Below are 24,669 nucleotides of genomic sequence, written 5' to 3' on the forward strand. Positions count from 1 at the left end.
TCTCCCTCTGCTGGTGTCTCTGCCTCTCTCTCTCTCTCTATCATGAATGAATAAATAATATCTTTAAAAGAAAATGACCAAGGATTCTTCCACTCCTGAAATGAGTTGATTTGCAGATAATTCAAAAATTCTTAAGCTAAAGGGCATTTAAATTTTTTTCCAACTCTTTCAATAAATGTGATCACCAGGATGTAGAACTCTTTCCTCAGGAATTCATTTGCTCTGCTGTTTTCTCAGACAATTTCTGATATTTTTTTTCCTTTAAATTAAATTCTTTAATTAAAAAAATGAAATTTACTATTTAACCAAGCTTGTTAATTGATAGCTTGTTGCTAATCCTCTGTTATCATAATGCTGCAATTAATAACTTCATACAGATGTTATTTTGTAGACAGTGCTTTTTAAAAAATTTTTTAAGTGAAATAAAGAACTAGATGATAACCTTATGGATCATTGCATAGAAACAAAATAATTTGACACCTAATTTTGAAGACCTACCCTGCTTAATATGACTAGCATTATATATATATATATAATATGTAACATATACATATTATATATATTTAGTTATTAAGTATATTCCTTAGAGCAAGGAGGTAAGGATCAGATTTGATATACCACGCCAAGCTTTCATAGAATGGAAGGAAAACAAATTTGTTATCCTTAATTCTGAAAGCTAGATAAGAAGATTGGGCAGTTATTCTGATTAGATGCATATTTAATTTTATAACAACATGATTTATTTAAATAATTTTCTAGCCATAGACTTGAAAATACTATGATCTGGGTCAATACTGCCCAACAGAACTTTCTGCACTCTAACTGTCCTCTATCTGCACTGTCCAATATGGTAGCCACTAACCATGTAGGTCTACTTAGCACTTAAAATGTATTTAATGAAACTAAGGAACTGAGTTTATTTCATTTTCACTTGAATACGTACATGTGGTTAGGGGCTACCAGAATGAATACAAAAGATGTAAAATACAAACAAGTTCCTCAACTTCAGATTTATATACCTCCTCTTCTACCTCTGCCTCCAGCCCCATCCTACCAAAATGAAACATGAAAAAATTTTAGGAATATGTGCTTTTTTGTTCACAAAAACATCCTAATTGTCTTCAAATAAATGACTTTTGCATGTTAAAATGAAACAGGGCAGAATGAAGGATGAGAAGGAAGAGTAAAAAACATAACAAGGCTACTAACCTGTATCTTTACAAAAGTAATACATGTTTACTGATACTTTTAAAAGATCAAAAATACTATTATAGAAAAGCATCATCAGTAAATAACTACCAACATCAGTAAATAACTACCAACATCAGTAAATAACTACCATTAACATTTTCTTCGGTTCTTGTGTATGTGTATCTTACCAAATACAGGATTACATTATTTTATAATCTGCTTTTATCATTCAGCTATAATATCATCAACATCTGCCAAGTCAAGTATATTTCTACAACATAATAAAAATCTGGACACACCACTGTCTATTTCTGCCCCTTCTCATGAGATACTTAAACTATGCTTAACTTGCACAGTTTTTACTTTCCGGGTCTGCATGGATACTTCTAATCCAGATTAGAACTTCAGTGGTGCAAACGTGTTGAGTGGCAAAATGTGCTGAATGGCTTTAGCAACAACACAATCTTATATTTAAACATAAGATGACGCCACTCCTTGCTTAAGAGAGACCAGGTTCAGGACCATGTGCATTTCCACAATCTCAAAGAATGTTGTTCTCCTAATCATCTGAAGGGCTTGTTAATGATACAGAGTCCTTTGCCACACCCCAAAATCTTGACTCAGAAACTTTCCAGAAGGGTATATTTTGAATGAGAACTGCAGGGGACTCTTTAAACAGCCATTTCAGCAGCCATTAAACATTTAGAAAACTCAAGTTTAGACCATTTCAAAGGAAAAGAAGTTTTATGGGAAGGATATCTAGAGGATTGGAGAGAGGGCTGAGCAGTAATTATCCATGCAACATAAGGCATTTATTGCAGGACAATAGCGACAATTTAGATGCAAACTATACTGAAATTAGTAAAAATATGATACAACATATTTAACATTAGTGATAAGACCCTACATGAATCTTTCTTTTAAATTTAACAGCTTCTTGACTGCTGTCAAATTCAGTGCTTATAAAGTTATTAAAAAGTGAAGTGCCACATCCACATCAAATGCAGAAAGCTTGGAGAGTACATCAGTCCCACTCTGATGATAACAAAAGAACTTAGCTACACTACATAGTTTTCCAAGCTCAATCAGAGACTTCAGGTCTCTATGTTTTATAACAGTACTGTCCAACCAGATGAAATGAATTCTAAAGAGTGACCAGGTCTGGGGCTCCTAGCTGGCTCAGTTAGTAAAGCATGAGACTCTGGAGCTATGTGTCCAAGCCCCATGTTTGGGGACAGAGATTACTTAAAAAAATAAAATCTTTTAAAAAAATAAAAAGTGTACATCTCTTCTAAGGAAAGAATGGATAGTTTCTCCATCGGTTGGCTACCATAAAGCTGGTTAAGAAAATAGAAGCTATAATGAATCATTCAATGCCAAGTGTAAACTAACAGTACAGAATCCCCATGAGCCTCAACACAAGGGCTCGTTTGCAGTAGGTCTTTAAGAGAAAACTGAATTAAAAGTCCAGACTCTGTGATCCTGGATTCCTTTAGCTTATCCATACAACAATGACTAAGCTAGGTGACACAGCAGTTACAAAAGGTCCAAGGATTATTTAATAGACGAAAATATCTAAAGAAGTCAGATGGACTAGGACGACTTCTCACTTTCCTACACACCTCACCTCCTTTAACACTTGGCAAAAATTACCACTAACCCCTAATGTGCTTATATTTTAAAGGAAACTTTTTTATCTTTTCTTTTTTTTTTTTTTTTAAGATTTTATTTATTTATTCATGAGAGACACAGAGAGAGAGAGGCAGAGACACAGGCAGAGGGAGAAGCAGGTTCTATGCAGGGAGCCCGACGACATGGGACTCGATCCCGGGTCTCCAGAATCACACCCCGGACTGAAGGTGGCCCTAAACCACTGAGCCACCAGGGCAGCCCTCTTTATCTTTCCTAATTTAAGTACAAAACTCTATCTCAAAACAAAGTTTATTTTGAAAAGAATACAACTCATAGTGCACTCTGTGCACATGATATAAACAACCGCAAATAACTACTCTTTAAGTGATTTCATTCTCTTGCTCATCACAAATTCCATTTCCAAGATGCTGCTTTAACTTGAGTAAGTAGATGGTTCTAGTAATCTCAGCTGGTTCTAATACGCTCTTTATCAATAAGTATCTTATTGGATCTCTCTTGGATCTGGCACTATGTTAAGCCCAATGAAGACATAAGAAGAAAACACAGTCTCTATCTTGAAAAATTATAGTGAACTTATTAAAATTGTGGTCTACTAAGTTTCTCATTGGCAAATTCTATGAGACAAGTACAACTTTGCTATAACTGCTTAAACTTTTAGTTTGGATTAAAAAACGATATCCAAATAAGTTATCCAGAAAAAAAAAATCAGTAAAATACACATATGAAGAGCTACTGACCAGCTGGCAATATTTATTTTATATTGAAATCTACATAAAGATAACAGGCAATTTTCTTATTATCTAAAGTAATCCTCAATTGGTGAGGAGTGAGTAACGTATTTGGGGGAATGAAAGTTTTTCTAAAAACACACTTTGTAGATTCAACATATACAGAAATTACAGCCTTGAAAAAATATATAAATATCAAATGACCACATGCAAGACAACCAGCTGAATTATGCTGCCACCCACTGGACAGAACACAAACAGCAAAGCAAACCTTGCTCTGATTTTTAACACCAAAAGAACCTGGCTTAGTTTGTTGGCAGTTTGGCAGTAAAGCTTTTATGCACATCAGGGAAATACAAATCAAAACCACAATGAGATACTGCTGCCAAATTCAGTGCTTATAAAGTTATTAAAAAGTGAAGTGCCACATCCACATCAAATGCAGAAAGCTTGGAGAATACATCAGTACCACCCTGATGATAACAAAAGAACTTAGCTAAACTACATAGTTTTCCAAGCTTAATCAGAGACTCTTATACCAGTCAGAATGGTGAAAATAAACAAGACAGGAAACAACAGTCACACCAGTCAGAATGGTGAAAATAAACAAGACAGGAAACAACAAATGTTGAAGAGGATGTGGATAAAGAGGAACCCTCTTGTACTGTTGGGAATGTGAACTGGTGCAGCCACTCTGGAAAACAGTGTGGAGGTTCCTCAAGAAATTAAAAATAGAGCTACCCTACGACCCAACAATTGCACTACTGGGTATTTACCCCAAAAAAACAGATGCAGTGGAACATTGGGACACCTGAACCCCAATGTTTATAGCAGCAAGGTCCACAATAGCCAAACTGTAGAAGAAGCCTCAATGTCCTTCAACAGATGAATGGATACAGAAGATGTGGTCTATATGTACAATGGAATATTACTCAGCCATCAAAAAGGACAAATACCCACACCTGCTTAGACGTGGATGGAACTGGAGGGTATTATGTTAAGTGAAGTAGGTCAATCCGAGAAGGACAATCATCATATGGTTTCATTCATATGGGGAATATAAGAAATAGTAAAAGGGATTATAAGGGAAAAGAGGGCAAATGAATGGGAAATAATAGAGAGGGAGACAAACCATGAGAGACTCCTAACTCTGGGAAGCAAACAAAGGGTAGTGGAAGGAGAGGCAGGCAGGGGGATGGGGTAACTGAGTGACAGGCACTGAGGAGGGCACTTAAGGGGATGAGTACTGGGTGTTATACTATATGTTGGCAAATCGAACTTCAATAAAAAAAAAAAAAAGTAAAGCTTTTATGTGTAATCTGGTGTCTGGGAAGAGCAAAACAAAGTTAATGTTGACTAATTATGGCTTAGTTTCTATTCATTTCCATTACTACTAATAAGTTTGGGAGTCAAATTATATGTACCTCAACCAAGACATCAAAACTACTCTAATCTTACTAAAATAAATGGTTAAAATGTAATTAGTTGACAAATACTCATTTAAATCGCTCCAAATTCAGTCCTATTGGGAGAATAAAACTTGCACATTTTTCTTCCACCTGTGTTTGTGGTCTCTTCTGGGGATCTGAACTCAGGTTAGTATTAGTGGTGGTATTCCTAACGCTTTAATGTTACTGGCCTGGTACGGGAACCAAGTCTGTTTCAACACTCTGTACATGTACATAATGTATAATGTAAGTTACAAATCACTGACAAACTGCTGAAAGGAACACACTTGTTAATGGGTTGATGGCTGTAAAGCTAGCAGATCAAAACATCAAAATAGTTTTTATGCAGTGAAAGTGAAAATATACTCTCAACAGGATAAAGCACATTAATACATAAATTTATCAACCTACATGGGAGAAAAATGCCTTCTGATTGCTCTAAAGGGTTCTGGATTCAGACATACATAAGAATAACCAAAATATGGAAGTGTCACTTAAGACAGTTTAAAGAGTAAAGAATGTTATATCCATTAAATTCAATTATCCAAATGGTGAGGCAAACAGGATATTCTAAATATTGTCAATTCACATACTTATCATACCAGTCAAAAAAACAATGCCTAAAGTCTCAGTGACTTAACAAAGTTTGGATAAATAAAATGTAGTACAACACAATGTTATTCATAAAAAGAAATGAAGAAAATCATGATATAAATGTGAATGAACCTTGAAAACACTGTAATTAAGCCAGACACTAAAGGTCACATATTGCTTAATTTCATTTCTATGAAATGTCCAGAATAGCCAAATCCACAGAGACAAAAAGTAGATTGGTGGTTGCCAGTGGCTGAGAGAAGGGGAAGGACAGGGAATCACTGCCAATGATGACTGGGTTTTCTACGGTAACTCAAATGTTCTGAAATTAGCAGTGATGGCTGCACAACTTCATGACTACAGTAAAAACCAGTAAGTTTGTACATTTTAAAAAGGCGAATGTTAGGGTATGTGATTGTATCTCAAAAAAAATTTTTCTAATGGATTAAAAACCAAAAAAAAAATACATAGCAATACTTTCTTTCTCGGGTTACAGGCTCATCTTGAAAGTCTGCCCCATGTCATACTTACCCTTGGGATCCAAGATAAGGGAGCCTCTACCATCTGAAACACTTGGCAGACAAAAGAAAACAGAAAATTGGAGAGCTGATCTTTAAGAGCTTCAGATCTTTGGGTACACACTTCACCATACACACCTCACTTTATTTCACAATTCACAGGCCAAAGTCAGTTACTTGGCTAAGTCTAATTTCAATGGAACATAGACATATACTCTTTCCATGCATTCAAAAGTAAGAGAAATGCAAACATTTGGTCAATAGTAATATGATCAGCATATTTACTTAATGAGTACTTAACTAGTTCGAGATTACAATAGGCCAAAAGAAACCAACACTAGTACATCGGGATTCTGGCTCTCAAACAGTTCACAATGCTGCAAAGATGGCATCCTAAACAAGTGCCAAAGTGCTAAACTAAGGACGACAGTAGTAACACAAAGGGCTACAGAAGCAAGGAAGAGAAAGTGACTCATTAAAAGCATGCCAGAACACTGAAGTTAAAAGCTCAGCAAACCCTAACTAAGACAAGGAGAATGCCCCCTTTGCAGAAAGAGGGGAGTTGACCCTCAAACAACATGGTCAGTTTGAACTACATGGGTCCACTTATTCATGGATTTTTTTTCATACAGTATGGTATGTAAATATATTTTCTCTTCTTTATGATTTTCTTAACATATTCTTTTCTCTAGCTTACTTTATTGTAAGAATACAGTATATAACACATGCAACATACAAAATCTGTGTTAATCGACTGTTTCTGTTGTAAGGCTTCCACCAACAGTAGGCTATTAGTAAAGTTTCGGAGGAGTGAAAAGTTACACTCTGATTTTGAACTACATGGGGGTTGGTGCCCCAAGCCCCCGCATTGTTCAAAGGTCAACTATACTGGCAAAAGAAACCAAATGAGAAAATACATAAATATGAAAACACACAGCCTGTTTAAATCTTAATAGCAAAATAATGTTAGATTATCTTGCTGAGTTCAGTGTGAAGAGCCCTGAAATCCTTGCTTAGGAGTATGGTCTTTTGCTCATTAGCTAAATAGAGATTCAAAGGTTAAGAAAACAGAGGATGTGAGGGGGTGCCTGGGTGGCTCAGGTCAGGTCATGATCTTAGGTCGTGGAATGGAGCCCTTATATCAGGCTCCCTGTCAGTGACTCTGCTTGAGATTCTCTCTCCCTCTCCTTCTGCCCCTCCCTCCTCAAATAAATAAATCTTTTAAAAAAATGATGTAAGTCTGAAAAAAAAAAACCAAAATGGACTGAGGCAAGGTGCACAGTCAAGGTACAAACTAGAAACCTTTCTCTATTTTTCAGCTCAGTACCAATGAGGACCTAAACTAGGCATGTGGCATGGGATAAATTTGAGATTCTTTTTAAGGGGGAAAATGATCAAGACTTGTGATTCCTTTCCAATCTCTATCCTATTACTCATCACATTCCAGTGTATTAAAATGATCATTATACCTTTCTCCTAAGCAGAATAAACTCACATCTTAATTATCTCTGCAGCCTAAGCATCTAGCACATGTGCTCGCACATGGACATTGTGTTTGCTGACCTGAACATTCTCAAACCACTGTCATCCTCCTTCTCTACACCTCAAGTCCCCTTTAGCAACAGCCAACATTTCTATGGAAACCAAATCGATCTCTCAATCCTCTCACCCTGCCTCTCTTCCAACTGGCCATGGTTTTAGCTACATACTGTTTCTCTGATCCCTGCAATGTATCCTAGAAACTTCTTTCTCCTTTCTCATTACCACCAAGTCCACAATTTCTCATCCAAGATTCCTGGGGCCAGATATGTGCCATAATTCAGAACTTTTCTGATTTAGAAGGTAATCTTGAGACTGGGAATATCAATGCATTGGTATTTCTAGGAGAAAATATAAAACACATCAAAATACCTGGAAAAGAAATATATGAATGCTCCCCTCAAGTTCCTCACGGGTTTAGACCAAGTTTTACTACCATGTGAGTTTTGACACCAAACCTACAAAAAGAAAAATCCATTTGCAAAACTTTTTTTTGGAATTGCAGATAAAGAACCACAGACCTGTAATTCACCTCGTCTACTGCAACCACTATTTTCCTACATCTCATTCCTTCCTATTCCAACCCATCTTGTAGTCTCTTGTATTTCACATCAATCTTTCTAAGAAACAACTCCTGGCATTCAAGGGTTTCTACAATTTAGCTCCAACCTGCCTTTTTTCAGCCTTATCTCCTCCCAATCTCTCTCAAATGTCACACTCTATCTTCACAGGACCACTCCTTACTACCCAAGCCTATCCAAAAACTGCCTTTACTTATGAAGTGCCCTCAGCCTAAATAGACTCCTCCCCAAACATCTACCCATTCTTCATAGCATTTCATTTTTTAAAATTTATTCATGAAAGACAGAGAGAGAGAGGTAGAGACATAGGCAGAGGGAAAAGCAGGCTCCCCATGGGGAGTCTGATGCAGGACTTGATCCCAGGACCCCAGGATCACACTTTGAGCCAAAGGCAGACACTCAACCACTGAGTCACACCCAGGTGCCCCCTCATGGTGTTTTTTTGTTTGTTTGTTTGTTTTTTTAAGATTTTATTTATTTATTCATGGGAGACACAGAGAGAGAAAGAGGCACAGACACAGGCAAAGGGAGAAGCAGGCTCCATGCAGGGAGCCGGACATGGAACTCAATCCCGGGTCTCCAGGATCACACTCTAGGCCAAAGGCAACGCTAATCCACTGGGCCACCGGGGCTACCCAGGCGTTTCACTTTTAATGCCACTTCTTCTTTATTCCTCCATCTGGCTGTGATTATTACACCTTTTCTCAGACAGGGCACTTTTCTTATTGTGCTTTGTACCACCATTCCTTGAATACTTATCATTCCAAAGGCCTACTAGCAAAGATTGTGACCTAATTCTTTGAGTTTCCTTTGCATTCGTTTTCTAATTTCTCTTTTTTTTTTTTTTATGATAGTCACACAGAGAGAGAGAGAGAGGCAGAGACACAGGCAGAAAGAGAAGCAGGCTCCATGCACCGGGAGCCTGACTGTGGGATTCGATCCCGGGTCTCCAGGATCACGCCCTGGGCCAAAGGCAGGCGCCAAACCGCTGTGCCACCCAGGGATCCCCCCGTTTTCTAATTTCTTGAGATAAATGCTACTAATGTCATTGATGCACTAACTTCTCATTATGATTGTGGACTTGTCCGTTCTTTGCGCCTGTTAATTTTTGTGGCTGTATTATTGGGTGCATACACATTTAGAAATGTTAACTTCCAGGAACTGGAACTTTTTATAAAAAGTTTTCTTTATATCCAATAATACCTCTTGCTCTGAATCTACTACTTTTTTTTTTTTTTTTTTTAATCAATGTAGTTATATCATCTTTCTTTCTGGCTAATGTCTGTACATCTTCCATCATTTATTGGCAATCCTTCTGCCTAAAATTATCTAAGTACACTGCCTCATATTAGCAGCACTGAATAAGGTTGCACAATTTCATTCAGTTTGATAATCTGCTTACTTCTTTCAGTACAGTAGTCTTTGACATTTCACATAATTGATATATGAAGCTTAAATTTATTATCTTACTATTCGTTTTCTATGTTTCCCATCTGTTCTCTGTACCTTATTTTTTCTTGACTTTATTATTTTATAAATTATTCCATTTTCTCCATTATCCTATTAATTACATTTTCTTTTATCATTCTTTTAGTGGTTACCCTAAAATTATAGACTGCATCCCTGTTCTATCAGTCTAAACTAAATTAGTACTTTTACCTCTTCCTATACAATCTAAGGACCTTAGGACATTTTAAATCCATTTACTCCCTTCCATCTTATATCCAATTATCATGTGTTTTGATTATATGTATTTTATGCCCTATAAGACATTATCATTATTATTCTACACCTGCATATGTATCTTCTCCGTTGTTCTTCATTCCTACCTGATTCTCCCAAGTTTTCATCTAGGAACACCTTCTTTCTATCTGAAGAATAGTCTTAATTTCTTTAAGGTGAGAGACTACTGGTGATGGATTCTCTCAATTCTTATCTAAAAATATATTTTACCATTTCTCTTACTTTTATGCTCATCTCCTAATATGACTAGTTATTTCTTTTTTTTTTTTAAGATTTATTTATTTATGATAGACATAGAGACAGAGAGAGGCAGAGACACAGGAGGAGGGAGAAGCAGGCCCATGCTGGGAGCCCAACGTGGGACTCGATCCCGGGACTCCAGGATCGTGCCCTGGGCCAAAGGCAGATGCCAAACTGTTGAGCCACCCAGGGATCCCCTGACTAGTTATTTCTGATTGAAGGCCAGATATTGTTTATGAAAAATCAGACAACGAATTTGATGCCTAGGATAATGTTATCTTTCTCTGGAGACAATTTACTTTTGCTTCTGGTAAGCAACTAGAAGTACCAGTAAATCCAGACCATTTTAATGCAGTCAGGAATCAGGCTCCGGGGACAATGGTCTATAACTTATTATTCTTACTACTCCTGGGATGTGATCCTTCAGGTTTAATGGACCCTAAACTCTCAATTTTGATCATCCTATTCCCATAAGCCCATCAAAACGCTATAAATTGCTCAGCCTATTAGCCTCTTTTTCCAGAATAAACAGGTGCTCCTTGTGGAGAAATGGTTCAAATGCTAGACTGCCCTCTCTGGGTTTCCTTCTTCTCAGATCCTGGTCCTTTAATTCTTTGCTTTTTATAGCAACCTTAATCATTTTCAAAATCATTAATCAGTAGGAGGGTTAGTCCAAATTATCTAGTCTTACCAATCACATATCTGCTGCTATACCTAATAGAGTTCCTTGCACACCTGAATGGAAGGCACTGGCTACATCAGGTTTCCCTCTAGTAGCCCCTGCAATAAATCAACCAGCTCAGTTCTTTATACTAACTACAAAATCAACTGTGACTGAGAAAGGCAATAGGGAGTATTTAAGGTTTTTGAACAAGAAAGTATGCCCATCAAATTAGTGTTTTTAGTTTACTCAGCCAAAAACAAAGAGTGGAGAAAAACAAACCAATTAGGAGATTACTGCAGACATGTGCCAATAATGATGTGAAGAAGGAAAAGAGACAGAGGTAAGTGAAACAACAGTGTTCTATCAACCTTAACAATTACCTGGGAACAAGAGGTAAAGGAGAAAAAAGGAGTCAAAGATAAACATGAAATCTCAAGTCTAAGAGTGAAAATGACTTGGGTGAAGAGGAATTCAGAGTTAGACATAAATATGAAGTATCCACAAGAAGAAATCCAAGTTGAAATTTCAATAGACATTTAGAGACCCTGGTCTGAGCCCTTACCAGAAGCATGATGATTGCTAAAAATTTCAACAGAATTTTCCAAAAACTAACAATATTATTCACTAAACTAGGAAACCAGTCATCTATTTCCATTCACTGGTATGTTAAAAAAAATCAGGACTGGCAATTAACGTCTGAGGCTTTGGAGACGTGAAAAAAGGAAAATATATTAACAGAGAATTTATCACATTTAAAGAAAAAGAGAAGTGCAAGGGACAGGGTCGGGGAAGAATGGTTTAAAAAAAAACACTAAGGCAAAATACACTGCTTACAGTTCAAACAATCTAATCTGGTAACAGATTTTTTAAAAAGTATAGATTTACATACAACATAATAGTAAGAAGAATTCTAAGTGGGGTTAGCTATTTAAGTGATTTTAGTAACTTAATAAACTTAATAACAAAAAAGCTTTTTAAAGTTACTGAGGTGGGGATGCCTGGGTGGCTTAGCAGGTGGGCGCCTGCCTTTGGTTCAGGGCCTGATCACAGGAGCTAGGATCGAGTCCCACATTGGGCTCCTGTGAGGAGCCTGGTTCTCCCTTTGCCTGTGTCTCTGCCTCTCAACTCTGTGTCTCTTGTGAATAAATAAATGAATCTTTAAAAAAATAAGAAAAATAAAGTTACTAAGGTGGAAAAGTCATTGTTTCTTTTAAAATGAAAGAAACAGGGATCCCTGGGTGGCGCAGCGGTTTGGCGTCTGCCTTTGGCCCAGGGCGCGATCCTGGAGACCCGGGATCAAATCCCACATCGGGCTCCCTGCATGGAGCCTGCTTCTCCCTCTGCCTATGTCTCTGCCTCTCTCTCTCTCTCTGTGTGACTATCATGAATAAATAAATAAAATCTTTAAAAAAAATAAATAAATAAAATAAAATAAAATGAAAGAAACAAAATTTTTATGAGGTGGCATGTTAGATTACACTCTTACACAAGAACATTTAGATTTAACAAATTAAAATCTTTTGAAATCTCTGAAAATAGTCTTATCAAGCTCTTAAGTCAATAACTGGAGAATATGGAATATTATTTCATATACTCTTCACTCAGTCTCACCAACAGGATATGCCTTTTGATGGAGATGAATAAATCACTCTGACATGTAAACTATACAAACCAGCAGCTATTTTAAGATGTCCTTGAAAGATAAAGGCCCATGCCCTGAAGGTCCAACTTATTGATTATCAACACCAGCACTACATTTCTGATTATCTGCCAAATGCGACTCATCCCACTCTTGTTTTAGCTCATAACAACAGTATTTTGTTTCTAAAATCAGAGCAGCAAACAAAACATTCCAACCAAAATACAACTTTTCTGGCTAATGGATCCCATTCTGTTCCATATGAAAAGTGCTCTTAAGGTCTCTATAAAAGTAGAGATCATGTGAAGATTATGCCACATATTTGTGACACTGAATAAATTAATAAATCGAATTAACTGAACTCTAAATAAATAAAATGCCCAAATGCCTAGAGAACATAAAGATTAGTAATCCTGTGAAGCTAATTATGCTACTCTTTCCGTGGTAAAGGTCAAATTTAGTTGCTGAGCAATTTACTCAACAATCATTTGCTGAGCTGTAATGGTGCCAGACATGAAGCATAAAAAGACACACATGACAGAGTCCCTGCGTTCAATGGAGGACCTGTAAGGTGGCCAGACATGTATGCAGACCTGTATACAACACAATCACTGCTAACAGGGTTGTTATTGCCAAGATGCTATAAGTCCATGAAAGAAGAAATTCCAATGGTCTGTTTTGTTTTGAGGACAGCACGAGGACTCCAGAACACTCCACGTAGGTGGACGCTAATGAGTTTAAGTCTGGGAAAACAACAGAGGATTGGCCAAGCAGGAAGTAGGAGACAAAGTATCTCAGAACTCTGCTTAAAGAAACCAGATATTTCAGTAAAGCCATTTCATTTCAGTGTTGAGAAAATTTATAAGAATATTAGCATGTTTAATCAAAAGGCACACAGCAGCTGCATAGCAGAATTAAGATGAAAACCAAGGTCCCCGTGTTTTTATCCACTTCACTAGGCCATTTAACAATGGTCAGACTTTATAATCTTACAAAAGATACCATTCTGAAGTAAGATTTTTTTTTATAGCCCATATTGCTAAATTCTAAGTAGAACATGTGTTGATTCTAAAAATCAACTAAATTCCCTGGTTTTACATCATAGGTTACCTTTACATTTATCAGGATAGTTTCCAAAATACTAACATCAAAAGAGAGAGCACTCTTATGTTTTAGTTTTTAATAAAAATTCCTACTGTGTAATGTAAAAACTATTTACTCTTATAATATAGCTGTATTAGCAAGGATATGGGAAAATAGGCACTTCACTGATAAATACATAACTGGTTGGAATGCTACTTTGGTACTACTTTTGCGAACTACGATATGGTCAGATGTAGTCAATGCTGCAACATTGTTAGTAAGTAATAGCCAAAGACTAGAAGGAATGTAAATATTCCTCAATCAAAAAACAGTTAAATAAATGAAGGTACATCAATAAAGAAAGGTGCAACAGAACAATCAGACATTCATGATAAAGAATAAAGGAACTCTAGGCACAATGACAGGGCTCATTCTCCAAAATATCCAAAACTTACTCTCTGAACCTCAGTGACTCCAAAGTACTAGTACCCCAGACAGCCCAGCTGGGCAAATTACAAGTTACCTTCATTACTGACAACTGGGCAAACAAACTCATGGCAAAAATGTAGCCAAGGGGCCTTCCAAAACTATCAGTTAGACTGAGCTATCACTGATAACACCATATTATAGTGTCCCTTGCAAAATATTTTAAAACAACATTCTAACTGTAAGAATGAAAAGAGGTCTTACAGTGCTTAGTAAAACTAAATACGAGAAAAATTCACCCAAAAACTCTAATATGATAAATTAATTTAGCAAATCACAATTCTGTTGGTCAAATTCATGATCTAATAAGAAATCAGAGCCCAAAAGTATAATAAACAGTATAAAATTTCCAATTCACATTTCATAGATACAAATAAGACAAGTTACATATTTTGTCCTGATAATTTGAAGCAAAATGATTTGCTTTCTGTTTTAGAAGATTATTTAGTATTACTTCAATAATACCAAGTCAGTGTTCATAAAACAACCCTTTTTGAGGATACTGAGTTCCTTGTTGATCTAAGGAAAGCTCTGATACTCCCTAAACCCCAAAGCCCACCTAATATTTGATGTTAAAAAACATGATCACATTCAGATTTCTACTAGAAAAATTTTATTCAAACAAGCAGTAAATTATTTACTGGTAAACATGTGATATACATTTCATTCAAAAGGTATTTAATGCCTCATATGTATCAGATACTAGGCTAGGTACTAACAACACAGTAACAAAGAAGTCAGACATGTTTCTTGCCCTCTCAGAAAATACTGGGGACAGAGGGAGGTACAGACACAGCTAAATAAGAAATTATAATACACAAACGAACTACAATAATATACGAGGTGTTACAGAGGCACAGATAAATGGTCAGCCAAAATTGTAAATTCACACTGACCAAAAAAATAAGAGGGCAGAGAAAAACAAAGAATGTTTTAGGCGGTGAAGTTAACATGGTAAAAGCCAAGAAGTGAGAGAGAGTGCTAAATAACTGTTCAAGGAGCTGAAATAAATTCAGTATGCAGGAGCAGAGACGTAATATAAGAGGTCACAGAAATAAGCGGGAATCAGATCATGAAAGGCTTCCTAAAGCATATTAAAAAGTTTAAACTTCAATCTAAGAGAAAAAAGATAATCAGATTATGCTTTAGAAACAGCCACTTTGACAGAAATGTAGAATAAGCAAGAGACGTGAAGACCAGAGGCAGAGCAACCAGCGAGGATTAGCATTTCAGTAAAACACGAGAGGATGGATGGTAGCCTGGACTGCCAGTGGCAAGTGAACAGAAGCAGACAAGAGCCAAGGGAGAAATGAGGAGCAAATAAGATTCGGTAATGAACTAGATGTGAGAAATAAGGGCAAAGGGAGAGGCAAGAATTAGTAAGCAAATTAACTCAAAGCTATAATGCACAGATCTTGGGTTTCAATTACAACTTAAATACAAGCCTAGGTACTAAATATATTTGTTAAATGAGCAAAGACTGCGTATTTAAGTGGAAAAAAGATTAATAAAACAGTTTACACTCTAACAATAGGAAAAGTATACTTTTGGCTATGATAAACATAGCTCTCACTATAATTTTTTTTTCCTCTCACTATAATTTAAAAAAAAAAAAAAAAGCTGCATTAGTATAACAACTGTTTCGGGTAAACAAGACCAAGATACCTCAGAGCACAAGGTAAGTGAGGAACAATATCCAAGGCCAAAGCAGGCCCCAACAGTTGCTAGAAACTGGGTATTTCAGAATTGCTGGAACACTTCCTAAGTGTGATATGGACCCTAGTCATCTATTGCTGAATGACTTTTCTACACAACATATTATTTCTACACCAGAACTAAAATATTATCTGGCCCTGGCATAAAGACAGTCCCAGATCTTCAAGCACTGGAAATTTTACCAAGGCAGGGAGGGGCAGGGAGCAGAAGCCAAGTGCTTCCTTAAACAGAATGTTTCTACAGCTTGCCCCATCCAGATTTTACAGCTGGGATGATGTTCATCTAAAGAGGGCTTATCAACAAAATGCTGACTTCAACTGTTTTTATATTAGCAAATATCAGAAACTAGCAGGCAAACACCACTTTCCACAGAGAATACCAAAAAATGTTACAATAAAAACTTAAAATATACATATGTTTACATTATAAAAGTCATCAAAATCTGAAGTTAGCAGAAATAACAAAGTTTTAAATAAAAGAAACATTGACATGGTAATAAATGGATCAGTTAACATCTATTCAATTTAAAAAGCTCCACAATTTATTTCTAATTTTCTACCAATTTATTCTAAAGGATAGACTAGTTTGGTCAATACTCATCTAGAAAATATTTATAAATTTATACTATAATCAAATTAACAAGCCTCCAAATATGTATTCTACAGACTAATTCCAAACAGTCCAAAAATCTCAAGGAAGCAAAAATCAGTAACAATCAGTTCTTTACCTGCAGCTCCTTGGAGACTCGCTCTAGGTGATTAGTTATCTTTTTAATCAGATCACTGTACATCTGTTCTGAGTGCTGCTGGCAGACACATTTATACACACAACTGTGGGGGGAAAACCAAAACAGAAAAACCAAGTTAACGGTGAAGCATTCAACCTAAGATGAATGCATACTTCGGATACACAGTCACGGGGCAAATAATTCAGGCCTAATAAAAGTAACCAATCACAACTTTTTAATCGAAAGAGAGAAAGAGAGCAAGGAAGTGTGGTTTTTTTCTGAGAGGAGGAGGAGCAGAGGGAGAGGATCTTAAGCAGACTCTGCATTGAGCAGGGAGCCCAACGTAGGGCTCAATCTCATGACCCTAAGATCATGACCTGAGCAGAAATTAAGAATTGAACACTTAACTGACTGAGCCACACAGGCACCCCGACCAATCACAACTTTTAAACAGAAATTTACCTTGCCCCAATCAGTGTTCAGATAAAAGAGCTACTACCACTATCTGCAAATCTTTCTGAGTACTGTGTTACACATTTTGGCAGTACTAGGTAATTTAGTATTGGGTGATAATCTGAAACTGGGACTATGATAACTACTTATAAACCCGTTTCACTCTCTCATTTCAATGCATGTCAAAATAAAGGAGAGAGAGTGATAATTCACACCAAGCTTCTAACTCATAAAAATTAGGTTTGTAATGTAACCTCTTTATGCATCACTTGTGTAGAACAACACAACTATCATCACCTCCTCCTCTGTGACTGCGCTGAACTCAGGTCCCACCCCAAGTCCTCACTGCTTCCACTTACAAGGACCTGGGAAACAAAGTAACCAAAGACAGAACTGTGTGTCAATAAACATCAACAAACTAAGCTAGGGTCTCTCTGTGAGATCAAAAAATACAGATTTTTACACCAGGTACTTGTCATTCTTTTTCGCTAACCTACAAAGTTTCTTCATTATGTATAGCAGGGGTAGCAGGCTGAGATGGGAGGAAGTCTAAGTGAGTTAGGGTTAACTCTACCTTGATTTGAAAGCCAATTCTGAAGCAGAAAGTATAAACCAAACCTCTAGCCTCTAAGTGTGAAATATACAAATAACCTACAAAGTCACCTTATGAATATTATATGTATATATACTGCCATATTTCAAGGTGTCATGAACCCTATTGTACCCTCTCAAACCCAGGTAAATGAAATCTTGACTTACCTGTATATCTGTTCATAGGATATGGGGATATAGTCACCAGGACTCTGAGTTAAAAGCTGATCTATGGCACCATCCAATTTTGGCCAGTATGTGCTCTTATAATCTTCAATAGTTATAACATTCATTACTAAAAGTAAAACATAAAATAAATATTACTATATACCACATGTAAAGTAAGCACAAATCACAGCAATTCTGTGCTCTCAAATTCCTTTCACTTAATCTAATTTGACGCTCTATCACCTAAATACTACTAAATTACTAACCTATTTCAAAAAAATGAATACAGCAATCTTGTCAGGGATATTAAAGCAGCCATTAATTATGATGTAAAAAGGAATGACCATGGGTCCATCTTTAAAAATAAAAACAAAACAAGCAAGTATCATTGGTTTCCTTTTCCAGTTATCTGTTAACAGTGGCTGAGTCTCAAACACACACTCACCCTCCAAAATACATTGTCAATGATGTGACAAGATGGCCTATCCATGAGCCACAATAAAGTCCTAGGAAACTATGAACTCCAACAATCAATCTTCAGAGGCATCCCTGAACAAATTTACCTAACAATAGGACTATGGGGATTAAAGTCCAAATGCTACAGTAACAAAAGAAGTTGTCAGAAACTTGCAGGGATCTTTGGACCTCCAGTACTTCCTAGATACTACTACAGCTCTGACTCAGATTCCACCTATCTTACACTTGATAAGCCCAACAGAAAAAACATAAACGAACTGGAGACTTACAATGAGGCTTACCTCATTCCTACTGTCTGGCTCTTATTCCTTTAATCAAGGTTTCATAAAGCTTTATAACAGCTGGTCCTAACAATCCAGGGTGTCAGCTGCTTCACAACAATGAAATGCTAACGTTAAAAAGAGCTACTACCCCCGCCTCCCATGGATAAAAGAGCTATCCAAAGAACCTAAAATTTCAAGACATTTTTTTTAGATTTTACTTATTTATTCATGAGAGACACACAGAGAAAGAGAGAGAGAGAGAGAGGCAGAGACACAGGCAGAGGGAGAGGGAGAAGCAGGCTCCATGCAGGGAGCCCGTCGCGGGACCTGATCCCGGGACTCCAGGATCAGGCCTTGGGCCGAAGGCAGGCGCTAAACCGCTAAGCCACCCAGGGATCCCCCGTTAGTTTAAGATTTTATGTTTATTTAAGAGACAGGTGAGGGACAAGCAGACTCTGTGCTAAGCACACAGCCCAATGCCAGGCTTGATCCCACAACCCTGGTATCACACTCCACGCCAAAATCAGGAGTCTGAGGCTTGGGGCACTTCGGTGGCTCAGTGGTTGAATGTTTGCCCTTGGCTCAGGTTGTTATTCCGGGGGTCCTGGGATCAAGTCCCTCAGGGAGCCTGCTTCTCCCTCTGCCTATGTCTCAGCCTCTCTTTCTGTGTCTCTCATGAATAAATAAAATCTTTAAAAAACAAACAAACAAAAAAGGTCTGAGGCTTAACTGACTGAGCCACCCAGGCATCCAAAATACTCTGTGTCTTATGAAACACCACTATCTCAGGAGACAGGAGCTAACAACTACTACATCAGGTATTTTATCAAAAACTGGAGAGCAAAGAGTTGATTTCCTCAAAAGTACATGGTTAATTACTGCCAGGAGTACCAGATAAAAAAAGCCTTATCTAGCACCTGTCCATCACATTACTGATTTCCAGATTCAGGTTCAAAATGTTTCTCACATGTATATGCCATCTCTGTCATTGTTGTTCAGTATTTTCTTTAAATCAATTCACTTTTTCTTGCTTAAATTTGTTCTAAAGGACACTTGAGGAATGAACTATTGATTCATACAACACAGAATAATCTTAAATGCATTTCTGCCAACTGAAAGAATCAGACCACATATTATAAGATTATATTATATAAGACTACATATTATAAGATTCTCACTTATATGATACTAATAAAGTCAAAACTATAAAAAGGGAAAACAGACTGGAGGCTCTAAGGTAGGGAGGACTGTCTACAAAGGGCAGCATGGGATGAACTCTTACGTAGAATCGTCCTAGTGAACACAGCACTCCAGGCATTTGTCAAAACCAACATACCATAAAAACTTACTGTATGAATCTTAAAAAAAAAAAAAAAAAAAAAATTTTAACCAGGATGTACTAGTAAAGATGGAATGAAAATCTTGACAAATGAATTCCTACACTGAAAGGAATGAAGAAACAAATGTTTTGACTACGTATAAGGCTAAAAACCAAAGGAACTGTATATTCATGTGCAAAGAAAGACACATACACAAGGATGGAGACGGCCAGAGCACAGAGAGCCTTAGAAGCAATTTTATTTTTTTTACTTTTTCAAAAATTTTATTTATTTATTCATGAGAAACAGACGGAGAGAGAGAGAGAGGCACAGACACAGGCATAGGGAGAAGCAGGCTCCATGCAAGGAGCCCGACGCGGGACTTGTTCCTGGGTCTCCAGGATCACACCCTGGGCTGAAGTTGGCACTAAACCTCTGAGCCACCTGGGCGGCCCTTTAGAAGCACTTTTAAAGACTGGCTTTTACTCTGAGTAAGATGGGGACATCTGGAGGGTTTTAGATGAAGTGACGTGATCTGACTTAGGTTTTCTATGGCTCATCCAGCTGCTAAGGCATAACTGGGCAAAGTCAGGAGGTTGTGTGATGATGTAGGTTGAACCAGGTAGCAGCAGGGATGAGGAAAGTCAGATTTGGAATATATTTTAAAAGCTGAGCCAACCAGATTTGCTGATGGTTTACATGGAGGAAGTAACAGAAGAGTAAAGGATGACTCCAAAGTTTGTGGCCTGAGCACCAAAGGATGGGGCTGTTGTTCACCAGGACAAAGAGGACGAAAGAGAAGCTGAGCATACTTGAGAGGACAGCAGAAATTATTGGTGTCCCATCCATGCACTCTGTCCACAGAGGCCACTGTCAACACCAATGCGGTGTTGTCAGAGGTGCTCTGACTGAATGAAGGAGGGGCAGCTTGGAAGTTCTAAAGAATTAACCACCCCAGGCGGCTTCAATAACAACTACCAAGAATGGGTATATACTTGCCAGTATCTCCCTTTACTCTGGAGTATGACAAGGCTAAGGTGCCATGTCCTAGGCTGACTCCCAGAGCTCCCCACTGGGCTTACCCTCCTGTTGTCCACAGTGGTGACCTCTTTACTGGCTTCCTTACTTTTTCTGTCTCATGTCTCCACTCCCCTGCAGGTGCAGGGGAATCACCTCTTGTGCTTAAAACTATTTGTGCTTAAAAAAAGAGAGAAAAAAAAGCAATCTATCAAAAATAGAAAAGCAGTGTTGTTTTCCATTAAACAAAAGGTGATATAAAAATAAATACAGTGTTAAAATAAATAAATAAATAAATAAATAAATAAATAAATAAATACAGTGTTATTAAATTCTAGCCATGTCCTATTGCCTGCTAAAAGGAGCTTCTGAGCCTGGAGCTTGCTTTCTCTGTGAAAAATGGAGATGGACCAATGTTGAGAAGTGTTACACACTAGCTCCAAAATACCACTTTTCTGCTTTCTGAAGGACTCAAAGAAAACTGAAAACAAAAACTGGAAAGAACATCACTTTCTAACTATGGGATTCTAGGCTACTCAATCTCCAATCAATATATCACATAAATCGTATCACATACCAGCTCTACACCAAAAATTGAAGCTTGAAGAAGGTAGGTGACATGCTCAAAAAGAAAACTTCAAGTACAGAAGCCAAGAATTAACATAATCTCATGGGCACTCTGAGTGCTGCATTCAATGACTCCACCCCTGGCCAAGGATGGGGAGTAATCCTACTTCTCAAGCATGGGCTTTACACTTCATGAGGACTTACATGAAATAAAAATAGGATTAGTGTTACAAAGTCAAAGATACAAAGGAGGAAGAAGAATCTAAAATGTAAAGTCCTGCAGCTGTAAGTACAGAACAGAGTCCCACTAAAGAAGTGGTAATTGCTGATGCCTCTCAGGTATCTTTCATGTGGTGTGGTTGTTTCTCTTTTTTATGTTCTGCTTTTAAGTATCTCTGAAAAGAGACTTTAACACCAAAATGAAAAAGATATGATCAGGGTAAAAATCTTAAAGCCTATTTCCACATCAAAAAAAGTCATATCTATTTCTACTCTACATTTCCATATAATATGTAATAAAAAATCTATTTCTACATAGATTTTGCTTGAAAAATAAATAGGTAGCCAGTTCAGTTCACCTTAAATGCTAGCTGTAGTAGACTGAGTATTTGTATCCCTTCCCCCAAAATTCATATGGTAAAATTTTAACCTCCTCTATGATGGTACTGAGTGGGGCCTTTGGGAGGTGATTAGGTCTTGGGAGTAAGGTCCTCACAAATGGAATTACTGCCTGCAGAGAGCTTCCTCACTCCCAACACCCTGTAAGGACAAGCAAGACTAGTCTACTATGAACCAGGACACAGGCCTTCACCAGATTTGAATTTGCCAGCACCTTCATCTTGGACTTCCCAACCTTCAGAACTGTGAAAAATAAGTTTCTGCTGTTTACAAGCCACTCAGTCTCTGATACGGTTATATAAGCTTGAATGGACGAGCTAATAACTTTCTTCTATGAAACCAGCCAATCTTCACCACAGTAGCAAAAGAATAGGAAAATAAAGATGATATTAGAACTAGAGGTAGTTTGAAGAATGAACACCTGCTGGTATATATTCTTAGCCAAAGATTAGGAAGGTTTTTCATACCAATCTGCAGTCAGCACTTAAAATAACAGTCCAAAAAACTTTAAGGTATTTGTTATTTCCTTGCTAATCTCAACCCACCCCTGATTTAAAAATATATACAAATATATACAAAGCATGTATGTAAATGTGTGTGGTGTGTAGTCTTGAATTTTAAAACTAGTTCTTGTTAGAGAAGTGTGTGTAGTCAATCACTTCCAACTCTGTCCACAAAAAAGTTCAGATTGACCAAAAGAAACACAAAGCATGGAAACGAAACAAAAATGAAATTATCACTAAATTACTAAATTTTATCTAGGTTAGATTTTCCAGCTTGAAAATAATGAACTGGGCAGCCCCGGTGGCTCGGCGGTTTAGCACCGCCTTCAGCCCAGGGCGTGATCCTGGAGACCCAGGATCAAGTCCCACATCAGGCTCCCTGCATGGAGCCTGCTTCTTCCTCTGCCTGCGTCTGTGCCCCTCTCTCTCTCTCTCTCTCTCTCTCTCTTTCTCTGTCTTTCTCTCTCTCACTCGCTGTGTCTCTCATGAATAAATAAAAATAAAATCTTAAAAAAAAATAATGAACTTCTTTTCAAACAGTTTAAAGAAGATATCATAAACTCAAAAGCCAACAAGGTCCAGACCAGGAACATAGATGAGTAAAGGAAGCCTCATGTAAAGATAAAAATAAAATGAGCACCTCGAAGAACTGAACAGTGTACTGCCCTCTGGAGAGAGTTAAGTTCAAACTACGTAAAAACCCTAGTGGCAGCCTCAAAACATCATACCACAAAACCTAAACCTAGTAACACAGAAGATAAGTTCATGCAGCCTAAAACTTCCTCAGAAAGTTGTTTAATTGACCTTTACTATGATGAAATAAAGTTTAAAACACATGGAATAGCTGAAATCTAAGGTTCAGGGATTTATTAGCAGGTTACTAAGAAACCACTAAAAATATATAATTTATACCATGCAGGAGTAAATATGTTCATACTTTTTTATCTGAGTAATTTATTAAAACTTAACATTTATTACCAATCTCCCTCAAACGACACATACACCCCCTGGAGAAGAAACTTTCTGCTAGAGCCCCAACTCCAAACAGCATCTAGCTTATGATAAGTACTCAATAACATATGTCAATAACATATGTAAATTAATTTAATGAAAGTCAAAATAATGCTTACTATAAAAACAATTGGTGGCCTACCACTAGTCATTCTGAAATTAAAGCTTAAAGTATATTTTATTTCACACAGGCTGAAGCAAATCAAGGAAGCTCTCCTATTTCTTTTGAATTTCTTTGTTACTTGTTTATAAAAGGAAAATATATTCAGAAATTATATCAGGTATTATTTTTTTTAAATAACTTTTCTTTTTTTATTTTAAAGATTTTGTTTATTCTGTATCTCTCAATACAGAGAGAGAGAGACAGAGACATAGGTAGAGGGAGAAGCAGGCTCCATGTAGGGAGCCTGATGTGGGACTTGATCCCGGTACTCCAGGATCATGGCCTGAGCCGAAGACAGACACACCCAACCACTGAGCCACCCAGGCATCCCTATATTATTAATTTACAATTGGTGTACTGCAAAGACCTCTCATAACCTTGTATCAGTGGTTCTTAAAGTGTGAGGATACCCAGAACAGCATCAGTATCCCTTGGAAACTTGTTGTAAATGCCAAAAGCCAGGCCCTAACCCAAAACTACTAAATCAGAAACTTGGGGAGGAATGGGGAGTGACTCACAATACAGAAATCTGTTTACCAAGCCCTCCAGGTGATTCTTACACCTGCTCAAGTTTGAGAGCCACTGGACAGTCAGGGTCACAGGTGTGTTCTGTTCTCAATTGCCAGCACATGGTTAGTCTGTTCTGAACAACTTGGGAGTCAAATAAAGGTGTAAATGTACCAAAAATTTTAGGGATGCCTGGGTGGCTCAACGGTTGTCTGCCTTCAGTTCAGGGCATGATCCCAGGATCCAGATCTTATCCCTTATCGGGCTTCTTGCATGGAGCCTGCTTCTCCCTCTGCCTATGTCTCGGCCTCTCTGTCTCTCATGAATAAATAAATAAAATCTTTAAAAAAAAAAGAAAAATGTAAAAGAACAGCTAGGAACTGTTTTCATATCAGATTCCTTAATGTTCTACTCTTCGACATCCCTTTTCTCCCCACCAAGAACACTGCCCTTATTCAGAAC

At 37.3% G+C, this 24,669-nt stretch overlaps 1 protein-coding gene across 3 annotated transcripts in view; it reads right to left on the bottom strand.

Annotated features, from left to right (window-relative positions):
- CACUL1 (CDK2 associated cullin domain 1) overlaps positions 1-24,669 on the bottom strand; it is an 80,841-nt gene that overhangs the window by 30,053 nt on the left and 26,119 nt on the right. For all 3 annotated transcript variants that reach the window (XM_025467385.3, XM_025467382.3, XM_025467383.3), the window contains exons 2-3: positions 17,763-17,889; positions 16,551-16,653 (exon numbers count right to left, since the gene is read on the bottom strand). In XM_025467385.3, coding sequence (XP_025323170.1) covers positions 16,551-16,653; positions 17,763-17,889 — 230 coding nt within the window. The remainder of the gene's footprint in view (positions 1-16,550; positions 16,654-17,762; positions 17,890-24,669) is intronic.

The sequence above is a fragment of the Canis lupus genome, chromosome 28, assembly GCF_003254725.2.
Source record: "Canis lupus dingo isolate Sandy chromosome 28, ASM325472v2, whole genome shotgun sequence".
NCBI lineage: Eukaryota > Metazoa > Chordata > Mammalia > Carnivora > Canidae > Canis > Canis lupus.